Here is a 20,469-nt window from a genome sequence, read left to right as displayed (position 1 = left end):
GTAGGTGTATGTACAAGACTGAGATGTAGGTGTGTCTACAAGACTGAGATGTAGGTGTGTGTACAAGACTGAGATGTAGGTGTGTGTACAAGACTAAGATGTAGGTGTGTCTACAAGACTGAGATGTAGGTGTGTGTACAAGACTGAGATGTAGGTGTGTGTACAAGACTGAGATGTAGGTGTATGTACAAGGCTTAGATGCAGGTGTATATACAAGACTGAGAATAAGATGTAGGTGTGTCTACAAGACTGAGATGTAGGTGTATGTACAACGCTTAGATGCAGGTGTATGTACAAGACTAAGATGTAGGTGTTTCTACAAGGCTTACGTGGGTGTGTCTACAAGACTTAGATGTAGGTGTATGTCCAAGACTACGATGTAGATGTATGTACAAGGCTTAGATGCAGGTGTATGTTATAGATGGGCTGGTCAAGAAGTTGGAGGAGCTGGAGAACACAGGTGGCATGTACCAGGGGCTCATTGACCAGACCAAAAGGCTGTTGAAGGCCACCTTTGACCTGTCCAAATCTCATAAAGGTATTTGTTGTTAAAAGCAACATTATCAGTATCTATTTACATAAGTTTGTCGGACAGTCTATATTAGGCAAAGCTTGAAATGGTTTGAATATCATTTGTGCAAAAACGAAGGATTTTTTTTTCTCTTTCTCTTTTTCGTAGTACATTCATGTCATGTAGACTGATATTTTTTTTATTTAATCTCTTAAGGTCTGGGAGACTAACATGTCATGGTATATGGAAGGTTTACCTTTGATTGTAAACTTATGCTAGCTGTAAGTTTTCGAATTATCCAGATTATGTTGTCTGTGTTATTTGTTTGTAGCACTGAAGTATGTGTGTGGTTAAATTCACAGCCTTTGGTGAGGTGTTCAACTGTATTGGGATGAGGGAGCCACAGCCTGCTGCTGGGGAGGCCTTCACCAAGTTTGGAGAAGCTCACAAGAACATGGAAAAGTTTGCCATAAAAATGCTGAAGACTGTAAAGCCAGTAAGTAGCAGTGGGACAGACAGGCATACTATGTCAGTGGGCCTTAAGTATTCATGACTTGCCCATTGCATTTTAAATTTTCTGTGTATTTCAGTGCATCAAAAACAGTTCATAAGGACAGTTTGAAATCGTATCATACTTCATCAGTACCATATTTTCTTGAGTATAGTGCGCACTCGAGTACAATGCGCATCCCCCTCTAGCGGATTCAGTATTTTGAAAGATTATTTTTTTTAATATTATGCACAGAAAAAATTACACCATACCCCTTCAGCGAATTCCGGTAAACGAACTGGTGATGTGAAACTTGGTCATTACAAATTTGAAATTAAAGATAAAAAAATCAGCAGACATGTTGATGTACCATTGAAATTGTATTTTTTGTTCTGCTAGGCTTTGTTTAATATCCAGGGATAAAGATTACCTTTTGTATTTTCTCGTAAACTAAGCCGGAAATAGCAATCAGCTGTACACACATTTTCATGGAATCTATCTGTGATTCGGTCAAGACACACCCAATACTTTACAGGGTTTTAATGCAAGGATCGGCAAAACTTGTATCTGAAACTTTTTTTTTTAATAATATATTCAAATATCTTGTTATTTTAGCTGTAACTAATTATATTTAAAATAATTATGACCCTAAGCGAAGCAGCTGATCGCTGTCGCTGTTGTTATTTTTCATATGGAACCAGTTTGACCAGTCACCATCGAGGCCCCAGCGCATGTTCGCGAGAACTACATGTTGACATAGAATTGTCAAACTATAACAAATATGACCTTTAACGAGTCAATGTATGGCATATTATGATAAATGTATCCATTCTCTGTCAACTAAACTTTGTTTCAAGGCATCAATAGCAGTAATCTGACCGTGGTTGCTGTTAATAACGGTGAGTTGTGCAATCTTCGAATCGCTTCAAACACGATTTTGCTGAAATTAATTCAATCAATATTAAAAGGAATTTTTAATAAAATTTATAAAATATAAAATTTATGAACATAAGTCCAGATATACAAAGAATACTTTTTATAGCCAGACTGTGTAATTACATGATTAATTTGCGTACTTTAGTATGGATTTGTTGACATGGTATTTCCGGTGTTACGTGCTCACGGTAATGTCTTTCTGTTGGGGGAAAAAACATCAAAACTCATTATTGCATGTTTAATGTGCACCCCCTTCTACACAGCTGTAGTTTTGGGGAAAAGAGTGTGCACTATACTCAAGAAAATATGGTAGAGGCTTGCAAATCATTTTGGTCATGCTTCCATGCTTCGTTTTTGTAATGGCTGTCCTCACGGTAATTTATGCACAAGCAGTAAACTATGATGGAGGTCACCATGGTTACAATCTAAGTGAAACTAATGGCAAGAAGGATCTGCTACAATCATCCATATGAATTACATTTTTTAACTTATTCTGCATTACTCCTTAATGCATTTACTGCTGGGTTTTTTTACAGAAAGACTAAGCTGAGAGAGGTCCAGCTGCAGAAGAAGTTGTTCGAACCAGTGGTGTAGCAATACCCTCACACAGCCTCCACATGACCTGAATGTGGTGACGTCACATAAGAGCACATTACTGCTTTGTCAGTCAACACGGACAGACATGTTTTGAGATTAAAGCCTCTGCAGTTTTCCAGCATCCTTTGCTTGTTATTAATTAATCATTTTCCCATGCTATTGCGTTGTTGTTTATGGTTTGTGCCTTTTTGGTCTTATCCATACATAATTTATAGTATATTTCCTCTTGTTTGTGGCGCAGTCATGGTAAATATGGGTGTATTGTTGTTCCATTCTGCCATTCTGAATTCACTACGTGGCCACGCTTTTGTGTTTTGTGTTGGGAATTTTTTTATATTGTATTGGTAATTCATTACCGATATATTTGTGTATAATACACACTGTTTTTTCACTCCAAACTTAGGGGTGCATATTATACACGAGAACTAAATGTTACCCCCTTTTCCCCAGCCATACAATGGAAGACGACCAACGGAACTTTATGACCAGAAATTACTGGTAGTTAATTCCACTGATGTATAAGCAGGAATCACAACACTTACCTTTATCTTTCAGTGATGATAATGATATATTTAATTTTTATTACCACTTATTTGTTTCAGCTACTTGTTTGTGAATTAATTTGAAAATTAAAACATGTTTGTAAATGTCATTAGTTGAACAATCGATATATCCAACTTTGGAATGAAGGTATTACAACTACCACCTGAACTTCATTTATAAACATTTTCTGAAGACTATATGCGAATGTCTTTAAAGTTACGTCTAGTTTTTAATTAATTGTCGTTTTTAGAAGTAACATAACTTCGTATAAAATCACTGCCACGGGCTAATGTGCATGGCCTATCACATGACCAGACTTTTCTCTCATCTTTTAACAAACGCTAAGATCAGAACAGACTAAGGCTTTACATATTGTTTTGCATAATTATATAGATATGCTACTAAAACTGTGACTGTTAGGTGCACAACAAAATATATTTATTCATATAAGTGACAGTAACTCTCACACTCCGTGTGGCTTCCATGACAGCATGTGATGTAAACAAAGGAAAAATATGCAAATGGAAATAGTTTTTCACATTTTGGCATATTTTCTCATTGAAAGTTAACCATGACACATGTTTATCTAGATGTGTAGACTCATCAAAAATGAAACAGAAGAAAATAATATCATTGTTGCTGTAAATAATGTGATTTGGCGCTGCCACAGTATGTGGTTAAGTGGACCCTATGGAACGGGGTAAATGGAAGTTGTAAGTATCGCACAGACAAACGATGTCGATGAAATGTAGGTAAACAGTGAATGAAATTTTAAATAAAATTAGGTAGATGTACTGTGAACACATTTTTATTACCAGATGATGTAACAAGAGGATTAATTTGCATAATTCAAAACAGATTTGTTGATATGCTATTTCCGATGTCTGTGCTTATCATACACGAGAACAAATTTTTCCAGGATTTAATTGCCCATAATTAGGTTGCGTATCAAACACGAGTTTGTATTATACACAAATAAATACAGCACCCTTTATTTAAATGGTCCAGAAAGCCCTGGAACACGTCACTTAACATGCTTCAGCTAAGTATTCCAAGGGGAATTATCTGCCTCGCCCTTAAGGACAACTCTAGACTTCCTCCAGCTTTCAGGACAGAGGGCGATGCTGCGGCAAGTCGCCGGGCAATTACCAGCCTAGCCGTGATCGACACCAAGGCAAGGGTGCCGATGATAAGGGCAAGTGTTGAACTGTTGGACAACAATGACTGGGACCTCACACCCTCAGTCATTCCAGTACCCGCTGTAGAGACTCGACAGGTTTTTGATAAATTGAGCCATACCAGAGGACCCGTATGTCACCAATGTCCTCCGCAATACACCTACACCCACCATCAGTGCCAGCTCCTGTGCGACAACATAAAGGAATATTCTGTTACACAAGGAGGCTTTCAAGATTGTTCATGAGCTGGTCAGACGTCTGGGATTCTACTCCACCGTATTCTGGTCCCAAAGAAGGGGGTCAGACAAACTTTGCATGATACACAATCTCACTAATTTCAATCGACACTACCTGGAATATCCACGTCCACATCCAAGTCCACATCCACGTCCATGTCCACGTTGAGGCTGCTCAGGACTAAAATCAACGCCAACTATTCCCTGATTAGCCTGATGTCCAGGATGCGCATCTCCATGTGCCCATCCATCCCAGTGACATTATATTCCTCAGGTTCTTCAATGGTATCCATTACCAGTGGATGGTCCTACCATTTGGAATTTCCATGGCCCATGGCTTTTCACACAAAGCCCATGGTCGCCTACTTGCACCTAAGGAACATCAACTTCTAGTCTTTCATTGCCTCTTCATCAACTGGGGTGTATTGTCAACGAGACCAAGATGGAGTTCACTCGGAGACCTGTTTCTCGGCAACTTCAGACCTCTTACAGGTACCCAGGGACAGGTGATATATAAGATCCTCCCCCACCTACTCCCAGCTTTTCATCAAGCCCGGACACTCTGCCAACGCACTTCGGCGCAGGACCTGACTTCCAGTGGACATCTCCAGCTATGTCCAACTCAGCAGTTCCTCGCCCCCTTCATCAGGCGCCAGATCCCGTCATTGTCCTCTTTATCTTTATCATACTCCTGGTCCACCTGCAACCATTTCTTCGTTGGTGGACAGTTGAGTCAAATGCTTTCGGTGGTGTCTCCTTGACCACACTCAAAACCGCGTTACATCTATTCGTAGACCCCTCCAAACAAGGAAATGGAGCTCATCTGAAGGCTCAGACAACCTCAGGGCTGTAGCCAGCATCAATGGCACAGCAACAAACTAGAATTAGAAGGGCTCATTCTGGCGGTCATGCATTCGGGAACTCTCCACTCTTCATCTCTGCTGTCACAGACATTCTGCTTCTTCAGACTAGTAGACCGTCTCGACTTGCACTTCCTAGCGACACATTCCCTGTCGCTTAACAGATTCGCTGTCCAGATCAGACAGTGGCTCCCACTGAATGCAAGTTACATCCCAAAGTGATTTGCCGACAGATGGACCATCCGACCTATTTGCCACCAGTCAGAACTCCCAGCTGCGGACCTACATCTCTTCAGTCCCGGGTCCGCAAGCATTGGTAGTCGAAGCCCTCATCGTCCCCTGAGAATTATTACTTCCCAGAATTCTCCAAAGATCAGAGACACTAGGAACCTAGTTCTGATTTTCGTTGCGCTTGGTGGCTGGTGAGAAGTTGGTTCATCGAGCTCAGAAATCTCGCCAGGGACAATCCTTGTCAGCTTCAAGTTTGGCCAAATCTACTGATCCAACCACACATCAAATTATCGCATCCACCCCCCAACAGGTCTTCTGCACACCTGCTACATTTGCAGGGTGCCTTAAGTGACAAGGGCTACTCATCGAGGGATTGAGGGTGGTTAAGACCATAGATTTGGCACACAGACCTTCCACGCGGGGTCTATAAAATGACAAGGTGAGTTCCTTTGAGTCTTTTTGTAAAGACAGGCATCAGGATCCCACCTCTGCTTTCCCACAATTCTAGGCTGAATTTTTATACAACAGATGTCACCTCAAGGACTCAACTATTTCAACATACCTGGTTGCCATTAATTCGGTGCAAGCCATTCTGGAAGATTGTAGAATGACGAAGATACCGGAATTACAAGACTTGCTGCGCTCGTTTCAACTGGAAGATCTGAATGTGGTATTGGAGTTGCTATGGGCGGCTTCCTTCGAGAGATTGCATTCATCATCATTTTATGTCCTCACCAAGAAATTGTTTTCTCTTTTGGCAGCTGGGATCAGTGAGCTACACATCCCAAGACGTCTCTTGCATCCGGTTTGAACGCAGAATTTGTGGGGCTGTTCATTGCCAAGAATCAACTCTCATCACTCATGGGAGCAGAAAATGAAGGAGATCATATTTTATGCCCAGTGCTTTGCGATGTTACCTCAGACGTTCTGAAACACAACACTAGTCCAGAAAACACCTTTTTATACCGGTTTCTCCTACTTCGCAGACAAGAGGTTAACTGTAATGGCATCTCCCTATGGCTTTGAGCAGTCATTCTCCAGGCATACGAAGCAGCCGGTTTGAACCACTCCAAAGCCAACAACCCTTATGAGATCTCCTTAGCAGCTGCTCCTTCAAGTCTACTATGGAATTGTGTTTTGGCCCTCCGATACCATCTTTGCCAGCCATTTTGGCCTTAGAGGATGTTGCTGGCATTCATAGTTTTGGTCCCTTGGTAGTGGCTCAACAGGTCACTAACCACCGGCATCATTGATTCTCTCAGACCCACAAGTTGGCCCATCGACCCTCTGGTTTTTGACACCCCTGATTAAAGGGCTCACATGCTTTGCACATGAGCTCGGTAGGTCACTTTTAGCTTCTGGCTCACGCCTTTTCTATTACTGTTCCTTTACATGGGTTTCCCGTTGTCTTCACACTCTCGTTTTCCTTTTGACAGGAATGGTCATTGTTTCCGGTCATCGCTCAAGATACTGTAATGGTTACTTGGACCTCTGTTGTTGCTTTCGCAGTGTGGCCACGAGTTTCTCTCAACAACACAAGCATCTGAATAACGTTCCTCACGGCGTCACCAGAGTCTCACTGCCATCTGCTGTTGAGATACAGTAACTGCTCTCGTCTGAGAAGAGGACTCTTCTCCACTGCTGGTGGCACCAATGCTGGTGCTGTGTTACCCACTGAAAACGGTCCCGGCAAAGACGTGGTGTCAGAATGGGTCCTCGGTGTGGCCTGTGACGGTGGAGGTGTCTGCTAGTCAATCATCGACGCACGATGTCCGCACTAATGTGTTGCTGGTGTGTCCCCATGGTCTGTCGAGCAGTTTCCGCAGCAGTAACAAAGCGATCTCGCAGATGCTGTAGCACAATCTGACGATCCTGACGTCGGGTGGTGACCCTTGGTCTTTCACTGCGTGGTCGGTCATCTGTGGTGTTGGTGGTCTGGTACCGAGATTGAATATGGTCCTTACGTGGACTTGAAATGCATTGGCTACTTGCCGTGCGGTTTGTCCAGCTTGCAATCGTCCAAGGGCTAGGTGTCGCTGATTTCTTGTCAGTCTTGGGATGTGGTTGCAATTCAATAAAGAATGAATGTTATCAAATCTGGATGGATTTTTATAGGGCAAGAAACTGGGGGAACGCATGTGCATTTCAATTTGCATGGAACTCACGTGCATCTGGTTACCATGGCCATTGCCGTAATGCTTTTGGGTGATCAGTTTTATTGTCATCTGTTTTGTTTTTTTATCATCAAATTTGATTTTTTCGGACATGGTAATGTTAAATTTTAGAAACTTTTACAAAAATTACCCATATATTTAAATGACGACTTTTCATGCAATGATACTTAGGGTGACGTTTCTTTTGCAGTTCAGTATACATTAAGGAGTAATGCAGGATAAGTTAAAAATTTAGTAAAATATAAATATTTTTTACATTTGTATACTTATCCTGCATTACTTTGTATAAGTGCCCTCCTATTGCAGTGCTGCCTCCTCACGAAGTGTTCAGATATTACGTTCAGATCAGTATTATGCTATTATGTGACGTTGTAACTTCCAGGTCACGTGGCATCTGTTAGAGTTTATTGCTATTGCTAGTTTGGAACAACTGTCAAAAAACAGCAGTAAATGCATTCAGTATACAAATGGGAAAAAAATAATTAGATTTTACTAATTTTGTCAGTTCACTGATTGGCACATGCAAAGTAGTCCTTTCATTAAGAAGGCACTCACAGGTCAGTGTGCACAGAACCTGTAGAACACTGTGCTTACTTTCAGATGATTAGTGATCTCAACACCTTCCTAAACAAGGCTGTGCCAGACACAAGGCTTACTATCAAGAAATACCTGGATGCGAAGTTTGAATACCTGGTGAGTTATGTACACAAGCAGCCTTGTTTTGTGAGCTACTAACTGTCCCATTGTGTTTTCCTAATGGATGCCCCATGCAGATCTGCATCGCACTTAATATGTTTCAGCAAAGTGTATGTGTCGAGATCTCACAAAGATGATTGAAACTGAGAAAAGGTGTGCTTTTCCATCGTGGTTTCCCATGCAATGCGCCAGTGCACAGATGAGTCATGCCATGGTTACAATCCTCCAGCGTGGCTCTAGCTGGAACCCTTTTCAAATCCATGATTACATCTTACTCCCAGCAGCTGTGGAGAAGTTTGGGGGCTTCTAAGAAATTGGGATAAAATCCCTCCAACACTGTTGGCAAAAGTCTTTGTCGAAAAAAGTATAATATTAAGTTTTTAGGTCAAGTTTTTCTGTGTGAGGCTAAGAGCTTATCAATATCGATCAAGCCTGTATATTTACTCTTTATGTCCTATGATGTCATTCAACTTTATGAACGGCTCAAGCCTTTTCGTAATTGTTTTATTTTTAACAAGGACTCAGTGCTAAGTTTGTGTGTGTGTTTCAGTCCTACTGCCTGAAGGTGAAGGAGATGGACGATGAGGAGTACAGTTATGCTGCCCTGCAAGAGCCTCTCTACCGAGTAGAGACTGGCAACTATGAGTACAGGTCAGTTATCACACTCCACCAACTGTCAATACGATCACTTACATATGTTCTACCCACTCTATCCACACTCGGCCCATTTGTACCTTCATTCTACTTTCACTCTACTCATGCTCTTGCCAGTCATGTCAAAACTCAATGTCATCCTCAAGGCCATTGCCTGAAGAAACTTCTTTTAGATGATTACTCATGAATCATTTGGTATATAGGAATAAACCTTGGTGACAGGGCACAACAGCATTGTGTCTTTATTGGAAATAAGAGGCTTCGGAGGTGATACGCTATTATCATCTTAACTCGGTATGGATAGCTGACAGTGAAGAGGACTTAAAGTGTGATGACACCCAAAATCCAGGATTTCTGTCAATGATGTAATAGAGATAGTAGTAGAATTATTATCCCCCAGGATATATTGCGGGGGGGGGGGGGGGGGGGGGGGGGGGGGGGGATATAATCTTCATCAGGTCTGTCTGTCCATACGTCCATTTGTATTTTATTTCCGGAGCATACGAGGGCTGGCTGAAAAGTTCTAAGCCTAAGTGGGATCTCTCAATCGGATTGAAACAAACTTTTGCCACCAACAAGTACAATCATTTAATGAATCATAGACATAAGAACTGCAACTGTAGTGTTATTATTGTCTTTGTACCAGACCGTCTTGTGAACCTAAACATTGAAATCACCAGAAATGGACAAAACTGGCTATAGGGCAGTCATCAAGTACCTGCAACTGAAAGGGCTAACTCCAACACAGATACACATGGTCTCCACTTTAGGGGATGATGCCCCTTCCTTTTCCACTGTAAAGAAGTGGGCTGCGGAATTCAAGCGTGGCAGAGAGAGCCTTGATGATGACCCGCGTCCAGGAAGGCCTTCAACAGCAACCATTCCGGAAAACATTACCCGGGGTGCATGACATGGTGATGGCTGATCGACGATTGACCACTCGACATATTGCCAGTGTTGTGGGCATCTCTCATGAGAGGGTTGAGCACATTATCAACGAGTTGGGAATGACAAAGGTCTCTGCAAGATGGGTGCCAAAGCTCTTGACAGCGGATCAGAAACGTGTCAGATTCCTGACGTCCCGTGACAATTTATGCTGTTTTGAAGCAGATCCCAATGATTTTTTGGCCCGATTTGTAACCATGGATGAGACTTGGATTCATCACTTTCAACCAGAAACCAAAATTCAGTCTAAACAACGGAAGCATCCGGAATCACCAGCCCCCAATAAAGGCAAGTCGGTTCCTTCTGCTGGAAAGGTGATGGCTTCAGTCTTTTGGGATTCCAAGGGTATTCTGCTGATTGACTATCTTGAAAAAGGCCAGACTATCAATGGAAGATATTATGCTGACCTACTGAGACAGTTGCGTGAAGCTATCAAAGCTAAGCGACGGTGAATGCTCACAAAAGGAGTCCTGTTCACAAATCGGTGGTTGCCATGTCAGCGATCCATGATTGTGGCTTCGAACTCATTGACCATCCCCTTTATTCACCCGATTTGGCCCCGTCAGACTTCCACCTGTTTCCCAAAATGAAAAAGGAACTAGCCAGTCGGCATTTTCCTGGTAATGATGACGTCATTTCCGCTGTGAATGACTTTTTTTAGGGTGGCTTTGCTGCATCGCTGGCAAAAGTGTGTAAACCTGGAAGGGGACTATGTGGAGAAATAAATGAAAACCATCGACTTGGTACGGGTCTTTCACAGTAAGGCTTAGAACTTTTCAGCCAGCTCTCGTAACTCCCATCTTGGTACATGTATTAATCAGGGGCTGAAGTGGTGCCTTTTGCCATTGTGGGGGCCGGGGAATTTGTCATCTTCTGATGACTCTTGTTTACAATGATAACTATAGTTTGATTTCTTTTCTTTTTGTAGACTGTTTCATGCATTTGTGTTGTTTGAATATCTATGTATGACTGGTTATCTTTTGATCTCAGAAGTAGGTCATGGTGATCTACTTTCAATGACGAGAATGTGCACTTCCATTTGTAATACCATGTCATGCTCTCAGGGATCCCATATTGTGTATATCTTGTTTATACACCAGGGAAATCATTTTGGCTATTGATATGTCCTGTCAAAGATAATGGTCATCCTCTAGTTCATATCTTGAAAGAAAACAGTTTACGCAAGAAGGATTTACTGTAGATCAATGAAAGTTTGAATACTTATGCAAGACAGGTAATGACAACTTAAAGATATACTTTTAATGAGATGCATATGCTATTTATATTTTTTTGTTACATTGACCAACCCTATGGGGATTCCAGGTTGGAATATGTGACCCCAGCAACCTATCCCTGTCATTAGAGAAAAACACATGGCTTAGATGGTCAGACTGGGTGTCTTGGTTAATTGGTCTTCCTATCCCAAATGCATGAAACAATGCTCATGATGTCCAGACTTGATCATTTACAGCCTGCTGCCATTGCTTAGTGCGGCGTTAAACAACGAAACCAACACAAATTCCACCAAGGGACATCATATTTGGGTTATATGCTGAATAGCCTTTTGGAATGGTCTTGAAATATTTCTCACAGATATTGAAAGTCACAAATTCACTCTCAAGGTCATACACTAGAAATTTATTTTGTTCATGTAAAGTCACTGTAATGGGATGAAATTGTCTATGCATCATCCTTGCGGTGGGGCATTGAATAGGCAAGCTTTTGAGGGCCCTTCATTTAAGGTCAAGGTCACTGGAATGGTAATTCAAAAGGTAGTTATGCATCTTTTGTGTACTGAAGCAACCCTCTGTGTTTGTAGGAGATGCTAGTGAGAGCAAGCACCGATGTTTTAAACTGGAGATAACAAGGCATGGCTGAAATTGAGAGTCAAGGTCATTAAGCAAACAGTGCATGAAACGTTTTTATTATTGTAGCTTAAGAGGTCTTGCATTACATAAACATATTTCTAAACCAGGGAGTGATGTTGTTGATCTGGAAGGTTTTTTTAACTTTGTTGTTAAGGTAGCGAGAGGCGTAGGACTTTCAAAATTGTACTGCATGAGGCATGGGGAAAAGGTGAGGACAGGGCTGCTTCAGTTTTGTCATGTGATACAAACACTATACTGGTTACAAGAAAGCACTTTCAACAACCAAAATTCATATCATACCAGTGATTACACTGTCATGTTTATATTTTATAATGTTGACAATACTCATAAAGTTGTGATTGTGTTGTAGGCTTGTATTACGATGTCGCCAGGAGGCTCGTACCAGGTTTGCCAAGATGAGGTCCGATGTCCTTGTCAAAATGGAGTTACTGGATCAGAAACATGGTGAGATGTACAAGTCTTTTGTAGCAAATATATGTACTACACGGTGAAACAAACAGGTACATGACAACTGTAGCAGATCCTCCACAGTGAATCAAACATGTACATGACAACTGTAGCAGATCCTCCACAGTGAATCAAACATGTACATGACAACTGTAGCAGATCCTCCACAGTGAAACAAACATGCACATGCCAAACATTACACGACAACTGTAGCAGATCCTTCACTGTGAAACAAACATGCACATGCCAAACATTACACGACAACTGTAGCAGATCCTCCACAGTGAATCAAACATTTCACGACAACTGTAGCAGATCCTCCACAGTGAATCAAACATGTACATGACAACTGTAGCAGATCCTCCACAGTGAAACAAACATGCACATGCCAAACATTACACGACAACTGTAGCAGATCCTTCACTGTGAAACAAACATGCACATGCCAAACATTACACGACAACTGTAGCAGATCCTTCACTGTGAAACAAACATGCACATGCCAAACATTACACGACAACTGTAGCAGATCCTTCACAGTGAAACAAACATGGACATGCCAAACATTACATGACAACTTTAACAGATCCTTCACTGTGAAACAAACATGCACATGCCAAACATTACATGACAACTTTGACAGATCCTTCACAGTGAAACGAACATGCACATGCCAAACATTACATGACAACTTTAACAGATCCTTCACTGTGAAACAAACATGCACATGCCAAACATTACATGACAACTTTAACAGATCCTTCACTGTGAAACAAACATGCACTTGACAAACATTACACGACAACTGTAGCAGATCCTCCACAGTGAAACAAACATGCACATGTCAAACATTACACGACCTGCGACCTAAAGTTGAGAAGATTTTATCGCAGATGATGGAGTGTGCAGGATAGCGCAACCCCTCTTATATTGACACAATAACGCCCTACTCTTCCTTGGCTGAGCTACACTTTGCAAGTTGTCAACCAGGCCAATGAGATATTCAAGAGGCTTAACAGTGAAGACAGGCTACCTCATTCCCCGATGAAACAGTATATTTACAAAATTGTCCTGTGCCAGATCATCTGATCATCAATGAAGATTACTTCAAGTTAGTTAGGAAGCTCAACACAATGGGCCCATTTCATGGGCACTGTTAGTTGAAATGGGTAGTCAGGTCAGTGTTACATTACCTAAAAGCTTGCCAAGGGCAATGCACATTGGACGGATTGACTGATGAGAGTAATCACGTAATGTAGCAGGGATGTAGAGCCGTCTCGTGCCATGAATAGATCATATGCCACTGGCAGCGCATCTTCCTGAGGCAAGGGTGGTGGGACAATACACAGATGCATCGGTGGATTGCGATGTTTCACTTCCCGATACAAGTATCAATCACAGTTACACACTAAGTAAAAAGTATTGACAATTACGTTAAATGTCTTCTTGTTACACCAAACACTAATTAGTAGTGAAAAAGTAAATATTTTCATCCATTGCGCCATACCTGACACTGCCAACTGTAAATTGTCAGTGTGCCAGGTATTTGAATATCCTGTCTATGAAAAATGTTGGTTACGCACTACAGGTACAAGCACATACAAGTATCGTGATATGTATCGGATCGTGAGCAAGGTATCACAATATGTATCGGATCGCACAGTTGGCCCTAGTGTTAACTGACTATAAATGTTGACCTTTTCGCCACACATTACCAGAACCAGCTTCAGAAATTTGTATCCCTGATATGGGATGCTATGGCTTGGGATCAGGACTCACTTGCCATTGAGTGGAACGGTCTACACGCGTAAGTGTTTCCACCTCTAGGGCTCCTTCCCTGTGTTCTCCAAAAACTGGCCTCCACAGGGAACATCTCCATCCTTTTGGTTGAGCCTTACTTACCAAGATGGACGTGGTTCCCACTCCTGCTTCGACTCACCGGAGAGCCAGACTTAAAACTCCTGTGTTTCCCGATCTGCTCAGAAATCAACACTCATCAACCACACCCATGCTCAGAGGCGTGGGATCAACACATGTGGTCCATTTGCAGAACGCATTGATGGCTAGGGGTTTCTCTAAGGCGGCTTATGCTATTCTTCAGACTAAGCGCCCTTCTGCTGCCTTCTTGTATGATCAGAAATGGTTATCCTTCGAGCTTTATTGTCATCAACGGGATATTGATCCTTCTTTGGCTTATACTCCATTCATAGCTGATTTCTTAGTCTTTTTACGTGAGATCAAACATTTGTCTGGCGGTACCATTGCCATCGCCACTGCTTCTGAACTAGCCGCCATCCTGCGAGGTTACTGTAAGGCCGGTCAGCAATAAAATTTCGACCTCCGGCCTGGGACTTGGGACTGGTTCTATATCACCTTCTCATTTCTCTCTAGGAACCATACCGATGCGGAATTGGTGCCTCTTGTGCAGAAAACTGCCTTTCTGCGATCCTTAGCCACTGTGGCAAGTGTCAGTGAACTCAACTCTCGACATAACCCAAATGAAATTTGATCATGGTCCACGTGCTGAGGTACATCTTGGCTTGATACGGGACTTCTTTGCCAAAAACCAATTGCCTTGTCATGTGAAACTAACATCATTGGGTCTAATGATACAGAGAACATCTTCCTATATTCTATTTGTGCGTGAAGGCGTTATGTTGAAGTCACTCGTCCGTCCGTAAACATCTTTTCCTTCCAACCACTGAGGAGGGCTGAGAGAATATTTCAAAGAATACCATTTTTCAGGTTTCAGTCCTAGCTTCCCATCCACAATGGCTCTCCACACCAACTGCTCCGTCACAGACATCATCCATGGTTGTTTTTGGCCTACCCACTCTACTTTCACCAACTTCTACCTCCGAGATCTGTCCGTTGAGGATGTCGAGGGAGTGCGCCAGTTGGGTTCTCTTGTCTTTGCGCAGCAACTGGTCGCCCCTCCCCACTGCCGTTGACCCTTTGGACTGGAGCGCCCGCCATTTTGGACACCCAAACCAGTATGCCTGCATGTTTGTTCTTTCTTGCTATGGAATGATTGCATTATACTCTGTACTGATTGTACTTCGTATCGTGAGGGTAACTATGGTTCCCTATCTTTTGAGTACCTCCAGTTGCAACGTATTTTCAAACCCAGCCTTTCCTGTAATCAGGCATGGTGGTGATGTATTACGGGACTACTGAATTTGAACACACCCATGGGTGGAAGACAAGATGGCAGAGTAGTCTAGTCCGTGCTCTGGCCCGACCACTTAATCGCAAGGGAAATGCAGTTGATCGAACCCGCCGTCCTACCATGGGATAATTGCATACTGTTGTGGAGTGATAAGTTAAAAACTATAGGAAGTCAGAGTATTCCCCTAATTTGTATACCTATCCTAAAACAACAGGTCATGACTGCCCACCCATCTGTCCCCTCAATGTTGGATCCACCTGTCACCGACCTTTCTTGGAAAAAGTGATAAGTAGTGCAGGAGCATGCTGGGAGCTATTGTTTGACATGTCAGAACTTTCAGGTGAGTGACATAAACTACATGATATACCTGCAAGTAAACATTGAGGTTTGTAGAAATATGAATGCATATCACATGTGTCTACATATATTAACACAATAGCCCATCATTCTGATGTTTCCTTTCTGAAAAATGGTTCAAATGGCCCTGTTTTGTCTGTTGCAGTTCAAGACATCGTGTTCCAGCTGCAGAAGTTTGTGACAGCTATGGCCAAGTATCACAATGACTGTCACAGTGTTATGAAAGATGCTGTAGTCTTTCCCATTGAGGTGGACCTCTCACGAGGCACCTTCACATATGACATGGACAATACCTTCAATGATGGAGAGGATGATGATGGAGAGGAAGCTGTGGAGGAGGAGGGAGATGACACAGGGGCAACACGAGGTGATGCGGACACACTCAGCTTTGGGGAGACTGGGAATCTCATCTGTACTGACTAATTTCACAGCAGACATTCAGCATGTGGGCCTCCTGTCCAATAATTTCCTGACCCAAACATCAGGATTTGCAAGCTTGAAGAACTTCTCCATTCATTGTATATTTCATTTGACTCGAAGGCTGTACTGACTTGATGTAGTCACATGAACACAGGCTTTGGCTTCTTACCCATTAAGTTGAACCCAAGTGAAGCAGTTGAGGTTAAGCTGACATGAGATGATACACCTAATAAATGTTTCACCTAATTTATACTATTTATGACATACTTTACAAAGGTTATCAACTCAAAGTGATATTTATCTGAAGTGAATAAATCACTATGACAGTGATTTCAAAAATAATTTGGATTGATAGTTAGTGTATGCAAACACTGTAGACCTAGTGTCCACTATATCCTGGTCACACAGCTGTTGTACAGGTGAATGGGTAGGGAATGGATTCATGTAGTTGTTGGTTTTCCCACATTTTCTTTCTCATTCCACATATGGCATTCCATGAATGATTATTCTACAGGCAGTACATAGGACACATAGTCTGAGCATGTACACATCCTATGTATGCACCATGCGCCGTGTTGACGTGCGTCACATTCATTGCGTCTTTTGAGTCTTGTAAATCTGACATTTTCTCTTCAGGGGAGACTACCACAGCCATGACTCTATGATGTAGTACTTCCCCAGTGATGGGTAAATCACATGAAGTGTAGTGAGACTCTTTTGTGTCAACAGTTAATGTGAGGTGTGGATGTCTCTGACTGGAATTAAGACTTTGCGCTGTGGTTCTTTGTTGTGTGATGCATTGAACTTTGTGCAATACGTACTCATTGTAATGTTGTTACTGTTCAAAGAAAAGGAGAAATAATAAAGTGTACCACTAAAATGATTACTGTTGTAACTCACAAACTTTACATCATAGGCATCAATCGACACAACTAGGATACAATGACATGCATCAACCCAGTCAGTGAGCTTTTCCACCTGATCCTGTCACTTCTTACGCAGAACATGGGTTGCTGGAGACCAATGCATGGGACCCATCACTATAACTTGTACAGGATCATTAGGATATATAAGGGGGAGGGGGAGGAATCTGCTAACACTATCCCAGCCGGCCTTATTTATGATATTTAGTTGGGTTATAGCATACTGGGTTATAGCATATTGGGTGATGGATGATATGCAGTTAAGCTGCCTTTATAAAGAAAGAAAAAGGGGGTAAGTGCCTAATCTAGGTATGAAGTGGTTGGGCCGGGAGGGGAGGGGGGGTGCGGCGTCATCGTGTGTTGAAGAATGTGAGCATGGTGTGTGTCGACCTTTGTTGCTGGCTGGATGAACAGCGTTATTGTTTAGTTGTAGACAGACAGACAGACAGAAGATTTTATTTACATCTCACTCGTGGGGATACATGCATATAAAATTAAGAATTAAGACATGTATTGAACATGACCAATCGCTTAGCGATTTATGAGAGACACTTTAAAACTTAAGTAAAATATATACAACAATGCAATACATTAAAACACATATGTACACACATGAAACACTATTGATGTAAAAGCTGGCGTCTCTTTCTTAAAATATCATGGAGGCTTTGGAAGAATAAAAGCTAAGGTCCGGGCTGGATATAATACATAATTATCCCGCGATATGCCAAGGAGAGGCACGGGCCACCGAGCCCTGGATGCCCGTGCCTATAGTAAAAACAGAAGATGAGATTGGGTTAAATGGCCGAGCATCTGCAGGTGGGCTACTAAGCTGCTAATTGTGTATACCAAAATGCTACCGTTGCCATGGCCACTAGCGTGGCCAACGGCGATTCGAAGCTAGCGCTGCTGGCCTGAGACTGCTACCGCTGTCCGGCCCCCACAGTAGCATATTTAAACGCTACCATTGCTTGGCAACTACCACGCTGCCAAAAGCAGCTCCCGCTGCTGGTCTAAGTCAGACTACCGCTGCCCGGCCCCAGGTAGCCGGCCAAAGCAGATCCCACTGCCTGGCCCCATTAGCAAAACCATTGTGCGACTACGGCCACGGACCCAACTGTCAGCTACCGCTTGACAAGACGACTTCCGCCGCCGGGCCCATATACATGGCAATTGTTTACCCCCACGTATGTCATTTTACGATTCCTCGGCTGAAAAGTCGGGAAAGACAAGGTTCCCACTGAGAAGCAGGTAACCCCGGAGAGGTTCCCGCTGAAAAGCAGGTAGCCTTAAGCACGACTATTAATTTGAAAGCAATTTGAAAGCAAGTTTACTAGCAGTGTAGCCCACAAGAACCCCGCCACAAAGCACCAGAGTGCTACCCCGCACCCATGGCCACGCGATACGCGGAGATAGCATTGTTGCCCAGCTTGCCTATGTACTGAAAAGAAACACTAACCTGTGGAGATAACATCCTTACTGGCGCAAAACAAGCGCCAGGGCATGCAATAAATTGTCCGTAAACACACACAGTCCTTTGTCACTGAGGTGGACGCCCTCCCAGGCGTACCATGTCTTGTCTGATGCCAGGATCTGGGGATGTGGCACTATTGTACCGCCAAGCTCTTTGACTCTGTTGGCCAGTCGGCGGTTGATATTCTTCCGCTTCCCCTCGATCTTTAGTGGATCCCTGGCATCGTGCCAGTAGCGCCTGGGCAGCATTGAAGATACGATGATCTTGGTGTCAGGAAGCTGGAGTTGTATCCGAAGGATTGATGCCACCATGTCAAGCTAGAGTTGGCTGCCCTTGACCGAGCACAGGTCGTTGGAGCCCAGGTGAATGATGAGGGCTCTGGGGCTGCGCCGTGTCGCCTTGACCTGTGCATCTAGAATGGTGTCCAGCTCCTTCCAACTCATCCCCCCTCGTGCCAGCCATAGCATCCTCGGTTGGTTCGGACTGGTGCCCTTCAGGAGCAAGTACTGCCGTGCCCTGGCCATGTAGCTGGATCCCACCATCCAAACTGTAAACAATAAGAAGTGTAGTAAGTACCATGAAAGACTATTTGAATTAATTGTGCAAAATTAAATTTGTTGGTAAGCGTATGTAAGCATTGTAGCAATCTGATTTCCACCTGCCTATTGTTGTATGAGGTGTTCCGGCACCCCGTTCATGGCTGCTGATGTGGCTGCCCCAATGCGGAAGGAGTGCAAAGAATAGCAAGCCGTGTTTATGTTGCTGTGTGCTAAGGCCTTTTTCAGGAGTGCCGGGAATTGGTACCTTGTAACGGGGGAATGGTCGAAATGAACGAATGCATGTTGTGGGCCGGAGGGGCGCGCCTCCAGGTAGTGCTTGATGGCGACTACCGGGCACAGCGGATAACCTGGTATAGATGACATTGTAACTGTTGTCCCCATCCTGTACTGATCAGACTTTGAGTATGGTAGATGGATTGAAAGCTGCTGGAAAAACTGCTCACTGGGTAGTTTACTTATAAAATCCTGCACAGTACGAATACACTGTTGAAAAAGTAAATCTCTGACATCTTTGTATAAGGGGCAAGATAAAAGAACATGTATTTCCCCTTCGACTTTATCTGTACAGTTAAAACAATAACGTTGACTAAAAGGTATATTTCCGTAGCGCCCCGTTTCTACACGTAAAGGAGCCACCCCACAACGGAACTTGACATAGGCACTTCTGTGGCCATGGGAGAGTGGGTATTTTAGATATTGTTCTGAGGAATACTCTTTTTTGTATTTTTTATAAATTCTTAGTTTATTCCTTCCGTTGTTTCGTGCAGATGTATCTTTTATAAGCAGATTTTTCCATTTTGTTATATATTCTTCAAAGACTGACGTCTTCACTGTTTTTACAAACAGCCGGGTTTCAATAGGCATCTCTACATTACAAAAGTGACCTAGGTCCATGTTATGTAGACGGGATGTTACCCTGAAGTTCCAACTTTTCCTTTTACACTGTTCCTTCCACCTGAATATTCTATTGTTTGGACGCCTCTGTGATGTGTTACACATTCTGGCCCAGTGTCTACACACAGCTGCCCACTGTCTCACTATTGGAGGTACCCAGCCACTTTCACCATTTACAGCTACATTTGGGGCATACTTTCCGAGTTCCAAAAAGAAAAGTAAAGCTCTGTGGTGTAGAGCGTTTACTGCTGAATACTCTGCTGTTCCCCATATTGCCGCTCTGAA

The 20,469-nt window shown here is 42.9% G+C and overlaps 1 protein-coding gene across 2 annotated transcripts in view; it reads left to right on the top strand.

Annotated features, from left to right (window-relative positions):
- The window catches only part of LOC139468168 (PRKCA-binding protein-like), a 61,404-nt gene extending 44,204 nt beyond the window's left edge, over nucleotides 1-17,200 (top strand). For both annotated transcript variants that reach the window (XM_071249966.1, XM_071249965.1), the window contains exons 5-10: nucleotides 422-538; nucleotides 874-1,007; nucleotides 8,357-8,449; nucleotides 9,003-9,103; nucleotides 12,290-12,384; nucleotides 16,059-17,200. In XM_071249966.1, coding sequence (XP_071106067.1) covers nucleotides 422-538; nucleotides 874-1,007; nucleotides 8,357-8,449; nucleotides 9,003-9,103; nucleotides 12,290-12,384; nucleotides 16,059-16,336 — 818 coding nt within the window. In that variant the 3' untranslated portion in view covers nucleotides 16,337-17,200. The remainder of the gene's footprint in view (nucleotides 1-421; nucleotides 539-873; nucleotides 1,008-8,356; nucleotides 8,450-9,002; nucleotides 9,104-12,289; nucleotides 12,385-16,058) is intronic.
- Nucleotides 17,201-20,469: the final 3,269 nt, after the last annotated feature.

The sequence above is a fragment of the Haliotis cracherodii genome, unplaced genomic scaffold, assembly GCF_022045235.1.
Source record: "Haliotis cracherodii isolate W230 unplaced genomic scaffold, xgHalCrac1.p SCAF_2, whole genome shotgun sequence".
Taxonomy (NCBI): domain Eukaryota; kingdom Metazoa; phylum Mollusca; class Gastropoda; order Lepetellida; family Haliotidae; genus Haliotis; species Haliotis cracherodii.
The sequence above is the reverse complement of the archived record's forward strand: the minus strand, read 5'-3'. Positions and strand labels throughout refer to the sequence as shown.